General features: G+C 35.9%; 1 protein-coding gene across 1 annotated transcript in view; it reads right to left on the bottom strand.

Moving 5' to 3' along the window:
* The window catches only part of PLXNA2 (plexin A2), a 420,814-nt gene that overhangs the window by 164,037 nt on the left and 239,219 nt on the right, over positions 1–17,558 (bottom strand). Inside the window, exons 5-8 of the mRNA XM_070941568.1 lie at positions 16,090–16,213; positions 14,320–14,473; positions 9,959–10,055; positions 7,275–7,389 (exon numbers count right to left, since the gene is read on the bottom strand). Coding sequence (XP_070797669.1) covers positions 7,275–7,389; positions 9,959–10,055; positions 14,320–14,473; positions 16,090–16,213 — 490 coding nt within the window. The remainder of the gene's footprint in view (positions 1–7,274; positions 7,390–9,958; positions 10,056–14,319; positions 14,474–16,089; positions 16,214–17,558) is intronic.

Below are 17,558 nucleotides of genomic sequence, written 5' to 3' on the forward strand. Positions count from 1 at the left end.
ATGTTTCATGTTACAGAACTCATTTAATGCTAAATATCACTAGTAAATGCTGTTAACAGTGTTTCAGTCAAAGGCTTTTAGTGTGACAGTTTAACTGAACAATCCATTGCAGGATTTTGTAGGAAAGACAAATTCCATAGTTCCTTTATTTCGATGGCATAATCTTCTTAATTGCTGGAAACCTGAATGAAGATCCATGTTATGATAATAATGGATAAAAAGAACAGAATTATTTTCTTTCATTATAGCATCTCCACAAACATATCCAATCAGTTTTGGAAGCTGGTCAAAAGCTTATTACATTTTGGATCATGAAAAGATAGAAGATAAATAATTCAAAAGTCAAGTGTGATAATATATTAATTGATTTAGTACAGTTATCAATCATCCCAGTCAATTAAGATTTTAATACAATTGTTGTAACTTTCAGGCAAGACCAAAGGCACATTAATAAGATGGGATCACATGTAATTTGTATGGGGATGATATACAACATAATGGGATCCTCTTCTGAAATATAGCCCATATTCTAAGTACCTTTGGAGAAAGTAGGATTTTCAACAGGTCCTTACTAGAAATTTGCATCAGAGAAGCAGATTCAGTTTTGGCCAGCTCATTTCTATTCTATGCTGTATAGAAAATTTAAAGATAACTAGCACTTTGAATTGGGCTTGGAAGCCAACTGGGAGCCAAATGCAACAACCTTATTAAAATTGATGTTACCCTGAAGTATTGGGTCTGACCCTAAGTAATGACACTCTACAGAAGTTGCAGCATCTAAACTGCTTCCAAAGATAGCTCTATATAAAATGTGTTGGTATGAGTGTTTTCAACCTATATCAGAATCTGAATCCTGACTAAAAAAGATCCAGATAAACAATTGCCCCTAGAATTCTCTTTAGTGAATCCCTTTTCCTATATCAACAGTAAAAAGTGAAAGTGACAGAGATTGCATATTTAATGGAGAACATACTCAAATCAAGAGATTTCATCAAAAGAAGTTGCACTACTGTTCCTTTCAAGCCAGGTGGCATCACTTGTTAATTCAATGAATATCTCAAATTCGGGTATTGTCATATTTCCTAGTATCCCAAAAGATTCAGGAAAACATGGATCTTCATGCTTCGTTACCCACATGGCAACCCACAGAGTCTCATCTGAGAATCTTATATATATTTTATAACCACTGCTTCTCCCCCTTTCAAGTTTTCATGCTTGCTGCACAATATGAAACCAGATTTACAGTAGGGCTACTTCCCTGTCATTACTTAGCCAGATCTTAGTAATAAATGCCAGGTTTATGTGTTCATATGTTCCCATATTTTAGATGGATGCAGTTTTATTCGGCACAAAACTAGAATCCATCAAAAACAGCCCAAAACCAAGGGACTCATGATAGTTGATTTTATAAAGTTTTATACAACCCAAAGCCAAGAACTGTGAATGACTGAATCCTTTGTTAAAAGATTGAATAAGCTTTAAAATATTAAAAGAAGCAACTTTTCCAAATTTTGCAGAAAGTAAATTTGGTGGGAATTTGAGAGTAAGTGTCTTCCTGGCTATTGATCTCTCTTTGTTAATCTTATTTGAAAAGGCTTTTGTTCTATAAACTGATTTTCTTGTTTTGTGCTTTTTACTCTCTCTCTCTCTCTCTCTCTCTCTCTCTCTCTCTCTCTCTCTCTCTCTCTCTCTCTCTCTCTCTCTTTCTGTATGTGCATGCACATACACATGTATGTATACACCCATACACACATATCCCAGTTGGTAAAGCAGTGAGACAAGGCTACATATTCTCCTCTTATTTATTCAATTTACAATATATGCTGAATATACATTAAAGGAAGTAAATTGGAAGAAGATAAGCATGATTTTAAAACTGGAGGAAGAAACATCAATAACTTATGCTATGCTGACAACACTACTTTGTTAGCTTAAAATGCAAAGGATCTGCAAGTTGTAATAAGAGTCAAAGAGTGCAGTGAAAGAATGGGACTAAGATTTAAATATTAAGGAAAGTAAACTAACAACAACAGATTCAACCACCAACCTTAGAATTGGCAATGAAGATACTGAAATGGAAAATCAATTTAGTATCAACCAAGCAATTGAAGTCCAAACTTCAATTAGAGTGCCAAGATTGAGAAATACTGGTCTATTGGGATAGGAATGTTTTGTTCTCCGCAGCCCACATCAGAAAAAATCTGAACAGAATAAATATCTGAAAAAAAGTTAATAAAACTAATGAATTAATTGCTTTACACTATGAGAGTCTACTCAAGTCTTCTATTCTACAGTTTAGCTTGTAGATTATACCTATTCTTCCCAGAATCAAATCTGAAATTCAGTAGATGGGAAAATAGGATAGGAAAGGAATGCTTTTCCAAGAAATGTTACAGCTACTTCATTGTTCATGCTTCAGTGAATAATCAAAACTTGGCTTTTTAATAAACCTTCTTCTATAAAAGTTTATTTATTGTTATTTTCAGTTTTGTGTAGTTGGGGAATAATTTTAAAAATTCTCTAATGGCTGTTTTATACTATTTTAAATAGTCTGTTTCTCAATTTGAAGGGTGTTAGATAGAAAGGTAGGATAGAAACACTTTAAGAAATAAGCATAACAACTGATTCTGCCCACAAAGTGAATCATACTGTTTTCATTGAATGCCTTGGCAAAATTGAAGTCATACATTCTCATTGTCAGACCTGGCTAGTTCCACAATCTTAAGTATATGGTTTTTTAACTGTGTTAAATAATAAATCTGCCAGAGTGCAGAGAGGAAAAGGATTCACACAGTGCAAATTTATTTGAGTGGCTGTAGAGTGCAGATTTGCCTCTAAGCATTAATGGAAAACCAAATGGTAAAACATGAAAGTGTCCCCTTTTCAATAGTTTTGAAAACTATAACCTTACTTTAAAAGGGTTTAAGGTTGCTTTCATTTTGCCACAAACAAACAATTGCTAGCAATGTGTAAGATTCTTAACTCTAGCTAACATCTGATGAAAGGGATGATTTTAACATTTTAGAGATGTACTAACTAATGCAATCAGATATGGTTGTGGAGGTAGAGTCTCACATATAAATCTTAATACTGAGTTAAATTCTATCTAATATTCACAATGAAGAATTTTGTTGTGTGCTGTTTTTCTAGTAACTACAGCTAGTTTCATGGATATATTGTTTTTTTGGTTTATTTCCAAATGCAACTTAGTTTTTGCAATTTGATTTCTGTTATATTAAAGTAAGAGCTTTGCTAGCAGGGTAGGGTTAAAACATAGAACTGTTGCGTAATTTTGAGGATCAGACTCAATAAATGATTCAGGAACGAAGTATTTAAACAAATACTATTTATTTACAGTAGGCATTCTATATTCTCTGAATGATCGTAGATAGAAGCAAGTGGGAGGTGCGTACGTCCCCTTTTATATCAATGAGGCGGAGTAATGGATGGGAGTGGTTACATATGAATACATTAAGAAGAAGGTATAAATTAACCCCTGATATTCTGTGAGTATACATTTTCCCCATTTGAGAATAAGGCATTTACTCGTGACAAGAACAAAGAAATATTTTGGTATCTGAGTATTACTATCTGCAAAGACTTTTTAGAATAACTAAATCGTACCGTAGCTCTCACATTCCTGCTGGAGAAGGGCGGTATAGAAATAAAAATAAATAAATAAATAAATAAATAAATAAATAAATAAATAAATAAATTCAGCAATTCAATTATTTTGAAAAGGGTCAATAAATTATTAAGTTAGAAAGTGGGGGGGTCTGTGCATAGATGCATAGAGAAAATAGGAACAATGGTTTGTGTCATCACAGTTATGGTTAGCAAAGGGATTCCTCAAAGTAGCTTAATATAAATGCTCAACATAGACCAATGAAAAAAAGGAAGTGCCAACAACAGAGCATAGTAAGGAAGCAAAAACAAACAAACATTCAAAGGCTGATTTTCCAGACATAGATATCCTGCCAAATATATCCTGGATAAGTCTTTGAGTCATTAAAACAATTCTAAAAGAAGTACATTTTTTTAAAAAAATGCTAAACCTCGACCCCACAATTATTCTTATTTAGCTCAACTTACTTAAGAAATTGTCCTTAACATCTTATCTCAATCACACTTTTTATAATAAAAGTTAAAGAGTTTCTTTACAATTGAAATCCCAGTTGTTACTTCTTTTTTCTAGACTGGACAAAACATCTTTTCTGGTTGTGTCTCTCCCCTTCTTCTCCATTTCCTCAACCTATGAATTAGGAAATTTTGCTTCCAAATAGAATACTATTGCAGAACAGCTGAGACAGTGCATATTCATAAAAGCAGATTGGTCTTTATTGCCACTTTAGAAAGAAGATTCATGCATTTGAAACTTTTTGTTGATCCTCAAAGCGAACAATTCTTTCTGGACAAGGCACTTCAAAGTTCATAACGCATGCAAGTCATTTGGCTTCACTTCTGATAAAAAGCATCAATGATCATTTCTAAACACACATTTCTGTTGTCAGCCCTAATAACTTTTACATTCATACTGTGTATACATATATCTGCTATTTTTCCCAATCAAGAAAATAATCGTTTTTTTTAAAGCTTGCTATTTCTCTTTGGGTATATTTGCAATATAACTGCATTATCACTAGAACGGAAATTAAATTTTTCCTTATTATTTTCTAGCATTTTATTCACTTCAACCTCATTGTTGGTTAGACTTCACATTTATGAGATTCAATTAAAACCAATTATTTCTACTGGAAATCTGAAATATATGTTAATTTTTTCATCAAAGGCAGACACTTTACACCTCTCATCTTTTCAAAATATTGATGGCTTAACATTTTTATGGTAAAAAATGAAAATGAAAATTTTCCCTTGGTCTCATGGATACTATATTATCCTTCTCAACTACTAATCCCAAATGTTCTCTGTTTTTAGTAATACAATTTCCAGTGCAAACTACAGCTGTGGGTTGCTTTTTTTCCAATTTCAAAATAAGAAGCAAATTATGAATGCCTTTATATCATATCCAGGTCCCAGTTCAGATTGATTCCCTCATGCTGGCAATTTTTGAATTTGCCAGCATGAGGGATTTTTTTGAATGGTTTTCGGCCAAAATATTTAATAATTTTAATGGACTTTTAATGTTTGTATTATCTGTATTTTATCTTGGCTGTTCACCGCCCTGAGTTCTCCGGGAGTAGGGCGATATAGAAATTTGATAAATAAATAAATAAATAAATATTTGAAGAAAGAATATGTTTAATTTAGCCAGGATTTCTGGGCAACATTATCTATTAATTAAGCTTGGGTAGCTGTCTACCCTAAAACCTTTCTTACTGCAGCTCCTGCTTAAATCTTAAGCCACCTCTTCTTCAGTCATTGTTGACTGAATTTCCCAGATTCCATCTCAATATCAGATATTCCTAATCATAATTCATATCAGCATCATGAAATATGCTTATAAATAATATCAAGAAGCTTCTATTAGTTCCAACCATATCAAAACATAAAAACTAAAATAGAGAATATGACCAAATCACAGGGTGAAATGTACTTCAGTGCATAACCGTTTCCCAAGCAGGAATAGAATAGAATAGAATAGAATAGAATAGAATAGAATAGAATAGAATAGAATGGAATGGAATGGGATGGGATGGGATGGGATGGGATGGGATGGGATGGGATGGGATGGGATGGGATGGGATGGGATGGGATGGGACGGGACGGGACGGAACGGAATGGAACGGAACAGAACAGAATAGAATAACACAGTTGGAAGGGACCTTGGAGATCTTCTAGTCCAACCCCCTGCTTAGGCAGGAAACCCTACACCACTTCAGACAAATGGTTATCCAACATCTTCTTAAAAACTTCCAGTGTTGGAGCATTCACAACTTCTGAGTCTAATAATATAAAATCCTTTTTTTTTTACTTCTATTACTGAGATTCTCAGTTAAAACATGGTAAAAACAGCTTTCCAAATATCTCTCTCATGGTTCAGCAGTGGCAGAGTGCTGCCAGAATAATTTCTCTGAGATGTCTGTCTGTGTAAACTGATGCTGTGTTACTGCCTAAAGATAGAAAAACTGATCTTTCCTGAAATAAATGATGGGAATTATCATCATATCATATATGTTATTTACAGCCAACAGAGTGTCATTAGTGTTTTTCACAGTTGGTCTTCTTCCAAATATAATTCCAGATCTGGTTTGAACTGTACTGTGAATTTATAGAGATTTGCAATCTCAATATATATACATACATACATATGTTTTCTGAGGTTTTCGCGGGTGTTTGTATGTAGGTCTTTAGTTATTCGCGTTTTCTTTGCTCCTAGAAGCACGAAGCTGAAAACACCAGCCTGAAGATGACGAATGAGACTTCGTCGAAACGTTGCCAAGACACTTCCAATTTTACTACCAAGAGCCTTGGTAGTACAGTGGTCTAAAGCACCCTGTTATTAAGAACAGCTGCCTGCAATTACTGCAGGTTCGAATCTGCAGCTGTGGTCCGGCTTCTGGTTTGTGGTCGTGCCTCATCATCGGTGTGGGTTTGGGCTTGTGGAGGTCTGGAGGTGACGTCCTGTGTGGCTTTCATGAGTGTGGGTCTGGTGCTATTCTTTGTGTTTGGGATTCGTTTGTCAATAAGGGCGGGTTTCCAAATGGCTGGTAGGCGGGAGGTATCATCTCCAATCCATACATGAAGCAAACTGACACACTCCATGAAGATGTGGCATGACCACGAACGCAGAGCCAAACAACAGCAATGCAGGTCACGAGTTCAAATCTTCCTGCAACTCAGACCAACCTGAGCACAGCCAAGCCCCCACCCTATCAGAACACACCCCCAGCCAATCAGAACACAGCCATGCTCCCACCCATCAGTTCATACCCCCACTGGCAGTTGAAAAGAAGAAACAACCATGATCACACATTGCTCCTAGAAGTACAAGGCCGAAGACACCAGCCTGAAGATGACGAATGAGACTTCGTCGAAACGTCGCCAAGGTACTTCCAATTTTACGCGGGACAAAACCCGAATAACCAAAGACCTACATATATATATATATGCTTTCTACTCTTATTCATATTCATATTCCAATGTATCTTGTGTAGGAATGAGATCGCCAACCAAGTCTCTCTCCTTCTCTTTCACCCTCCTTTGTCACAATGTGAAGTGGGAATGGGAAAAGGGAGTTCAGTTAAATCACAAGGCAAACATTTAAGACTTGCACCAGAACTGTGTGGTCTAGTTCCTAAATCTAGTGTTTTTACCTCAGAAACATTGATCCGTCCTTCCTGAAAGGAGCATGTTGTTGGATCATGAGTGCACAGGTTTCGATATTTGCACCAGTGACAGCGAAAGGCACTGTTGACACAAGACAGGCATCTGCCAAGAAAGAAACATAGGCAAATATGTTTATTATTGATAATGCCTAATAAATAACAGTATTATTGGTAAATCAGCAAAACTTTATATATTTCTTAAACAGAACAAATATTTCATTTGAAAAAAGTTTGTAGCTCTCATGCACCATGCTTAGGTACCTTTAATACTTTGTAGAAAAATTGACTTTGTGATAATCTCTTAGAACAGGTAAGAAGCATTACCATGTTTTCAGGGCATTTTGCATATGACCAGTGCTTTTAAACCAAAGCCATTAAGTTCACCTAACACAGTTTGTATTTTGGCGGTTATTGCAAAGATCTTTTGTTTCAATATATCATATCTTAAAATCTCAACAGCTAAGAGAACTTCCTGATGCTTCTCTAAAATTTACTTGGTTGCCAAAGATATTCTCTAAATTTTAGGCTCCATGGTATAGATATCATAACACCTGATTAATGCAAACAATTACTCAGTGAAAGTCTGATATTCCAGTTAAACTGTTTCCAATCTAGAGCATATACTCTGGAATCCTAAAAGTCCTGTGCAAATAAAAAGGCAAATGTTGCTGAATCCCCCCCCCCCCCCGTTTTAGTCTGAAGTGTTTATGAACTAAGCCAGATGAAATCTCAAGATTCTTAGCCTATGCAGTTGACCTTCCTAAACATTTTGCCCTTGTGCTTGGATAGGCCAAGTGAGTTAATTCTCTTCCATCAATACTGTATATCAAATTTTAATGGATAGGTTTCATATAAGGGAAACATTTAAGGTTGAAAACAGAATGAATAATCAGACCTCAGCTTTCTGATCAGGGGATCAGAAAAGAAGTATGATGATGGAAACACTGGGGGTGGCATATGGTAATACCCTTAAAAATTGGTGAAGGCAGTTTCCAATGGAATATTACTTCAACCCCCTCCCCCCCAAAAAAAAGATGTCCAGCAAGAAAAGATGAGCTCATCTTCATTGCAAATGTTTAAGACTCTACTCCTTTTGCTTGTACAAAAAAATAAATCATGCCCAAATGTGTTATGGCTTAATATCACTGGCTTAATATACACTTAATATACAAGGATACATTTGTTTATCCTTTCTTTTAACATAACAAATTCTTACCAAATCAGGGAGGATGTCAGCACTTCAACCTGCATTTACTCTAGTGCTGACATAAGAAGGAGAAGCAAAGGCGTCTGGAAAGGGACATTTGACTTTTCACCTACTTATTTTCCCTAGGAGATGAGATGGGAGGGGGGAAATTCCTTTGAGCTGGAGTAGATCAGGGGTAGAATGACTTGGAAGATGGCCAATGAGTGCAGGGGAGTGGGGAACGGAAAGGGAAGGTTTTGGGGCTGGAAGTCAGTGTTGGCTTCGTTTGGAGTCGGGTTAGAATGTCATGCTTAATAAATAGGAGTTTTTCTTCAAAGACTTTGGTTGAAATGCAATTTATTTGAGACGACCTCGAAACCTGACAGAGAGTTTACTAGATTAATTAAAAGGACCAGTTTTCTCCACATGCAGCTGCAAGATTTTGAATTTTTCCCCCATTCCTGGTCTTCTGGCTAATTGGTCTGAGTTCTATAAAAGATTCCAGTATCTCAAACAGATTCTTCATTTTCAAATTAAAAAGTTCAGTGAGCATCCCCACCTCTTATTTTCAAAACACACATAAATCCTGTTTGTCTATCTTTAATCCTCAACTGCAGTCTGCTTTTTCTTTTTCTGAAATGACCTTAAAAAAACTTATTCTAATCACATACATGCAAATTTAGTGGGATGGGAATATTAAGCAGCATGAACGTATTTAATTGCTCACTTATTTGACACATTTCTCACTCTTTTTAGATCTCTTGACAGGAATTTGAACGACACATGCTCTTTAGTTTCCATTTCCAAGATCAAAATGAGTCTTTATGATCTTAGCATGTAAGTGCTGCTATTAGATACTGATACTGAGCATATAATTTTATTATATGGGGCATTGGATATAGTTTTTTATTATGAATTGAAATATCTAGGAATGCCTTCTTACACTTTGAGTGACCATTGTTTTGTAGAGTTCCTAGTTTGGGGAAATATTTTTTCCCCATTACCTTAGCATAAAAGGTTGCTGATTTGATAAAATTTTACTTTTAAAGTGACAGTAATTGAAGGTTTAGTGAAGTAACTGACACTGAAACGACAATGCAGTTAAAAAAACAATGTAATCTATTAATTTTTACTTAGGTCATCTGTTTATAGAAATCATGCAGAACAACTTTGAAGAAGCTTAAATGTTAATTTAACATCATAATACTGTAACTACATTAAAGAAGAGTGTCTTTGGAATCTAACCATTTTTCTAATGACTGTATTAGATGTCCAAGTGATACCTAAAAACCAATTATCCTAATAAACCAAGTAACTAACCATTCTTCTTTATGTAAATACTAGTGAATCCTAGCTAGTAGGTTCTGAGCTTGGTTACAACCTCTTATACACATTAATTTTGCAGTTCTTACTGCAAGGAAAAAAAATGGGCAAACATCTCTATTTAACTGTAAAACATTCAATGAAACATTAGAAGATTTCTTACAGCTGGTGGGCACTGCAGTTGTAAAATTTGAACTCTGTGCTGACAAACATCTTGCCAGTTTCTCTGGATTTCAACAGAAGCTCTATGCCAAACCAGTCTGTGGGGAAAAAAAGAGAAAGAAATGATTGAAACATCATGCACAAGAACAATATGGACATTTTACAGATGTTTTATGCATTTTTAAATTATCTTTTAAGTTCTATTCCTTCATCTTTATTTACTGATATTTTAAAAGTATTTTTTCCCAATCTTTGGTAGTATAATTGCTTTTTTTTTTCAAACAAGGTGGGATCAAATTAATGTACCACTATATTAGGCCAATCTGTTTTATTGGAATAATCTGTGGCAACATGTCTACTGTTTCAAGAAGCACACTGGGTTACAGACTTCCAGTGTGATATCACTGGTTTCTTAAAATCTTCCAATCAGAAAATAATGGTGTCTTTTGAACTCTAAACTTTAAATATTCTGAAGTTTATAAACCAAGAAGCCACTTATCTTCTTATATTTTCTTAGTTTCTTTAAGGCTAGTACTCCCATTATTCTATCAAGATAAGCCCCAGATCAGTTCTTTTCCCTCTGAAGCCATAGAGTTGTGTGAGAAACATTTGAAAATATAAAGTACATTTCTTATGCCACTGTTAATCTGATTTCTGGGAGGCTAATGTAGAAGTTTATATAATACTGTAATCTTGCGTAAAATTAATTTGATATTTTGTGGATCATTAATATGGGAAACCCAGCTGTTCCCTTAACATTTTGAAAAATAGTTACTGTCAATCCATTTTAACATTTTTTGCTTGGGCATAGTGTGTTATGCACAAAGCAACTATGCTATATTAATGCCAGTTTAGTGCTGCACTTCTTCTGTAAAATAAATCAGGGAGTTGTTCGCATTTCTATAGCCCAGAATTTTTTCATGTTGCCCCAAGAATATGGGAATACATGGTACTGCTAGAATGTTTTTTACTACTGATGTAGTTAAAATTGATAGGTAAAATCTTGAATATTCAATGTTAATACCATATACCTATGACAGTACACAAAGAAAGATATTCACAGTGGCTGCTACAAAATTATAGGAATCTATTCATTTGAAAGTGCAAAATGGCTAATAAAGGCGATAATAATTTTGAAGAACTAGGGAAGACTCAACCCTGACGTCTTTGAAAAACTGAAAAAAACTGAAAGAGACAGGAATGCACCCATTAATTAAATTGAAACATAAATTTACACTTTCTCTGCTGAGTTCTGTTCAAATCAGAAGCAGTTATTGTAATGCCATCCAGTGCCAGTGAAGAAAGACTGGTGGAAATTGGCTGGCAGTGTGGTAGGCAACACCTGCCAATAACCACATCTTTTGAAATAGACAAAAAGATCATTTGCATCTTGAAACTGAATGCCAGTTGCTGATCTCTGTTATCCTCCTTCCAGGTAAAATGGCACATAGCTATGACTGCCATGAATTGCATTTACTTTCTTTTAGCCATTTGCTGGCATTTCTGATCTACACACTGCCCAGATCTTTCATGAACTTCTCTATAGGTGCTTATTAAACACTCTCTTCGCAGGAAAGGCTCCTTGTGAACGAGACTATGTAAGAAACAAATTTCAAACAATTAGCTGTTTGGTAATGGTAAGAGAGAAATCTTGATAGCAATTATATTAGCAAAGAAAGAACCCAAAAAATGGAAATCTTCACCCACTCATAGGGAGTGAGTCATACTTTAGAGCATGAGTAACACCCACACTAACTTCTCCTTTTCCCTGCTTAGATAACAAAAGATGGAGACCCCTAATGATAGGTAAGCTTAGCAAGCAGATGGCTTGAAGGCTGGCTTTTAAATGTGTGGGGTTTGTACAATCTGCTAGAAGCAGATTACACCTACCATGCAGAAGGCATAGATGTAGATGGCATTTTCCTTGCCTGCTTTTGGGATTAAAGCTTTGTCCAAAATCAAATGAAAAATAATAATTCCTTTATGAAAAGCATTCCTAGCACAAAGTGGTTTTAGAATGAAAATTAAAGTGAGCAAATAACATGACAAAACATTGCCAGAATGCAACATAAAAGTTCATCATGGACATTTATATTTTATTGTTACAGGTTAGTGGAAAGCATATACTTGCTTGTAGACAGCATTGTGACTGACACCATAATGTCAGCACAGCACTAGATGTCAGGATTAGGCCTACCAACAAACTGCCACATCTACTTAGATAGCACTATTATAGATCCTAGTAGCTTCAACCATTCCTTTATTGAGTTGTAATCATGTGATATACAAGTAGTCCTCAATTTACGGCCACAATTGAGCTAAAAATTTATGTTGCTAAGTGAGAAATTTGTTAAGTGAGTTTTGCCCTATTTTACGACTTTTCTTGCCACATTTATTAAGTGAATCACTGTGGTTGTTAAATTAGTAACATGGTTGTTAATTGAATCTCATTTCCCCATGGACTTTGCTTGTCAGAAGGTTGCAAAAGGTGATTAGGACACAGCAACCGTCATACATGTGAGTCAGTTGTTAAGCATTCAAATGTAAATCATGCGACCATATGGATGCTGCAATGGTGCAATGGTCATAAATGTGAAAAATGGTCATAAGTTTTTTTTCTTCAGTGCCTTTGTAACTTCAAACGATCACTAACTGAACTGTTATGAGTCAAGGATTACCTATAGAGCATTGTTTGGCTATAATGTCGTACTTCAGTTTACATAACACAAAATAATTTCTTTCTATGCAAGTAGCTAAAAATATGACATAAAAGAGGCAACATTAAGCAGTAGGAAAATATTTCAGCTTTCCAGGGCATTGTGTTGCTGAATTTGGTAGCATTTCAATTTAGTGGAAATGATAGAGAGAAAGATTCTAAGGTGAAGTTATTAAATTCAATTTCAATTCAATTCTGTGCATTACACAGCTACAAAGGTAATATTAAATCTGGTGTGAATAGTTTGCTCATTTGTTACTTGGTTCTGCTATCTTGTCTCTGAGTAGAAATGTCAGGGAGATACTTGTGCTCATTGCATTTCATGAACTTTTGGCTCCACTCTAAATATACACATTGCCAATTCAGGTAATACTTCACTTACTAAACAGTGAGTTTCTAGTTTATTTTCTCCTCATTTTTAGTCTGTTTTAGGCTGTTTTTAATCCAGGCTGTTTTTTTTTTATCCAGGCTCTTAATGGCTTTAATTAATACTTGTACTTATATGTTGTAGGCTATCCAGAAGGTTGGAGTGGGTGGCTATAATAAATTTAATGAAATAATAATATAGTCTTTCAGAGCATCAACAATTACTAGGAAACTCTCAAATTTCTCAATCAGAATGGCCAATGTCTCTGGAAATAGCATACACAATCATAGCACATCTGGAGTACACCATTCTCGGCTTGTCTTTCATCCTGAGCCGTGAATGTAATAAATCACCACAAGAAGAACTGAGATTCAAAGTTTACTCCAGGTATTCGCAGATTCACAGCCAAAAGCAAAGTACAAGTCGGTTGTTTGGTTCAAAGTCAACGCTGTGTGCAACTGCAGCACAACGCTATTTATCACAAAATTAGCCCTTAAACTAGCATCTGGCATGTAACAGTTCAATAAACCCCCCTCATTCCAATCAGCTGTGTTGCAGTTCAGCGATTCTGACGGATCCTGACGTCATCAAACACCACTGGCATCAAACGTCGCCGACCAGGAACCACGTGGAAGGCTGATGGGCTTGTGTGCCGCTGTCCGTCTCAATGTCTCAGTTTCCCAGCCCCCCCCATCAATGCCGAGCTCCAGTAGGACTCGACAACCATATTTAATATATAGATTGTATTGTAATAAAATTATTAATCTCCAAAATGTATGGATTCTTAAACTTAAAAATAAATAATGTAAGGAAGGTGACCCTGATGGAAATATTCAGGATCCGTTATTTAGGCAAAAGAGGCTGAAACATTTTTTAACTCCAGGACTACATGATAACATATGAAAGTAATTTAAGCAGAAACCTCCCTAATTCACTGAGCTAGAAAAAAAAGGAGGAGATACAGTGTATTCAATCTTGTAAGACTGATCTAACTCCATTAGGCAGACAAGACCAGAAAATCAGCTCCATAGGAAGGCTTACTGAGATTGGCTATAAGAATAGAATCTTGCATATTTGATTGTAATAGTAACATTTTTGACAGGTGTTTGAGAAGTTGATGGGTGTTACTCTAGAGTGCCTGAAAGTAGACAGGAGGCCAATATTGCAGAAGTCAGCAATAAAACAAATCTAAATCAGTGGGATAATGCAGACCATTACTATCCAATCTCCTGGTTCTTGCTCTAAGTACTATCAGTTTATCACTGAGAAGCCAGCTCACCCTGGTCCACAGGTATGGCAGGGACATCCTTAGAGGATGGAGAGATGCATATAATTTGGTTCCCCAGAACCTGGCCTTCTACTTCAGTGAGGTTTCCAAATACACAAATTATGCCAGGTGAGAGGTCCGGAGCATCATTCACCAGCAAGCTGAGCTACGGAAAAAAAATGAAGAGAAGAGGCATAAAATAGAAGGCAGTATGTATATTTCTTTCTATACTTCAAGAACACCACAGCAAAATGTTTACACTTTTTTAAAAGTCATTATATATCAGTTGCAATTGCTTCACTGACCTAATACCACAGACACATTGGTCTAGTGATTAAAGCACCTATCAAAATACCAGGAGACTGTGAGCTGTAATCCTGCCTTGGTATGAAAATTGGCTGGGTGGCTTTGGGTCAATAATACTCCCTCAGCCCAACCTATTTCACAGGGTTGTTGTGGAGAAAATCAGGGGGGGGGGATATAAGGTGTGTTTGTCATCTTGAGTAATTTATAAAAATAATACAGGCAGGATATAAATAAATAAGTTGAGGTGATATTTCTATCATAGCATGGAAGTACCAGGCTTAATAATGTCTTCACTTAATTGAAAAACTCTTGCAGGTGAATTCTTGGTTGAAAGTAAAAAACAAAATGGAGGTGGATCAGTTAAATATTTCCTTGGAGGTCTATCCCCACAAAGGCCTCCAATCAATATAAAGCCTTGATATACCAGACCATTTGGGAAAAGGGTTAGCCATTAAATCTGAATTGATATAATTTGTCCATAATTACATAATTAATATTTTCTCATCATTTGTGCCCATTTACCTCATTAGCATATACAGAATGTGTTATACAGAATTTGGGATGATTTAGCTGTTTACACCCCAAAATGAATGCCCCCAAACCCATTCACAATGGTATGCAAAAAGCTAATCAGCATTGCCTTATTAATGGACACCTCAAAGCATTGTACTTACAGCTGAAAGTTAACATGGAATAATTCAAACTGTTTTTCTATGAAATGGCTATGAAATAGGTCTTGCTTCTGAAAAAGCAATGTAATCATCAAATGGAAAAGAAAATAGCTTGCTTACAGAGTTATTTGCTTTTTTACACTCTTAAACATCAATGAAAACCAGAATATACTGTATTTAAATCCTTTTAGAATTCCTCAAACCAGGTCTCATTTTAAAAATGTACAAATGGGAAAACTAGAATATTTGCACTGCATTAAAAGATAACACTTCCAAAATATGCATACCAGAGGAAGTAGGTTTTTTTAACAAGTTACTCAAAGAGAAATACACCAAAACTAGATTTCTTAAAATCTAAAAAAAACCCAAATTGACGTTGTGAATAAAGTTACTTTCAGGAATTTCAGACATGGAATGAGTTTGTTTTAATCTGCATTATAGGCAGTCCTCGTTTAATAATCACAACTTCTGTTGCTAAGAAAAACATCACATGATCACAACATCACATGATCACAGAACTGATACAATGTCAGTTCTGCTGCAGGAGTTAAGTAACTCACCCACAATCATTAAACAATCCATCATACGACTTCTCCACTGACTTTGCTTGTCAAAAGCTGGCTGTGAACCATGCAAATAGCAGGCATTAAGTAACAACTATCTGTATAATTATACAAAGCTGAGGCAGGAAAAGTTAGATAAAATTACTTGAGTGGTACTATTCAAGACTAGAGGCGATCACATCCTCTTAGCAATAGAGATGATGAACATAAGAAGCAAGCAATTACCTGCCTTAGCTACCTACCGGAAGGCTATGCTCAGAAACTGGGATGCTGCTAGGTTGAACAAGGACACTCATACACTGGTTGATGCTGGCTGCAAATCGGAAAGGTTCATTGGCTCTCTCACATTTGTCCTTCCGTGAACATCTGAAAGCATAAATAACGGGTACATCCAAAGTTATCTGTATAGTCTAATATTCTCCTACTGGTAACTGTCACCCCATAGTACTAGAAAAATGATAACATTTATGGAACAATTGATCATCTACCAGGACTTTATGATATATGCTGCGTTTCTTCTAGGGATTAATCCAGTGATGAAATCCAATTTTTTTTTTACTACCGGTTCTGTGGGCGTGGCTTGGTGGGCATGGTGTGATTTGGTGGGTGTGGCAGGGAAAGGATACTGCAAAATCTCCATTCCCACTACCCCAGGAAAAGGATACTGCAAAATCTCCATTGCTACCCCACTCCAAGGGAAGGATACTGCAAAATCCCCATTCCCTCCCCACTCCTGGGGGAAGGATATTGCAAAATCTCCATTCCCACCCCATTCCAGGGGAAGGATACTGCAAAATCCCCATTCCCTCCCCACTCCTGGGGGAAGGATATTGCAAAATCTCCATTGCCACCCCACTCTGGGGCCAGCCAGAGGTGGTATTTGCTGGTTCTCTGAACTACTCAAAATTTCCGCTACCGGTTCTCCAAATTGCTTAAAATTTCTGCTACCGGTTCTCCAGAACCTGTCAGAACCTGCTGGATTTCACCACTGGATTAATCTCGTTTTTGTGAGCAGGAGGTAGGAGAGATTGCAGAGTGTACTTAGCTGTATTGCAAGCTTCTCAGCAATGTCTTATTTACAATGCCTTTCACTGTTTACTTGCTTTCTTAGTTTTATATAATCATTACTAACCACATGTTATTTTAGATACTTTTACAAAGTTAAATGGATTAGTCACATCTGGCCTTAGTTTCAAACAAGGGAAAGTGCTATCAAATAAAGCAGTAATGGCTCAGCTATAAAAAAACCCCAAAAGCAGAGCATTAAAAGAAAGAAAGATAGCCAGTAAAGTAGAGTCAGATTTTTTTTTTTTAAATTTGTGCCAGGTTTTTCTACAGAGTTTTAATCAGAGTGTGCTTATTGAGGGGAAAGTTTTCAAAACATCAAAGTTAAATAATAATTATTTTTATATTGTACATGCCATATCTCAGACATACATGGGTATCTGAGTTTCATTGTTGGGTAGAACGTTCTAGAATATGTTAGAATATGCTGACTTTATTAAAGACCTTTTCTACCAGTAGCTTCATGGTTTGCTTGTTTTTCTAATTCTGTGGAAATTAAGTGGCACCTCTCCAGATTCAAATAGATTCTGTTGAATTTGTAGGGCAGGAGTGGGCAGCCTATCCCACTTTATGCAATTCCACCAAACATCATATTGCTGAAACAGCCACTTTCTAGATAACACAAACCATAGCAAAAGTACTATAA

This window comes from Pituophis catenifer, unplaced genomic scaffold, assembly GCF_029215685.1.
Source record: "Pituophis catenifer annectens isolate HBS135680 unplaced genomic scaffold, rPitCat1.0.hap2 SCAF_3, whole genome shotgun sequence".
Lineage (NCBI taxonomy): Eukaryota > Metazoa > Chordata > Lepidosauria > Squamata > Colubridae > Pituophis > Pituophis catenifer.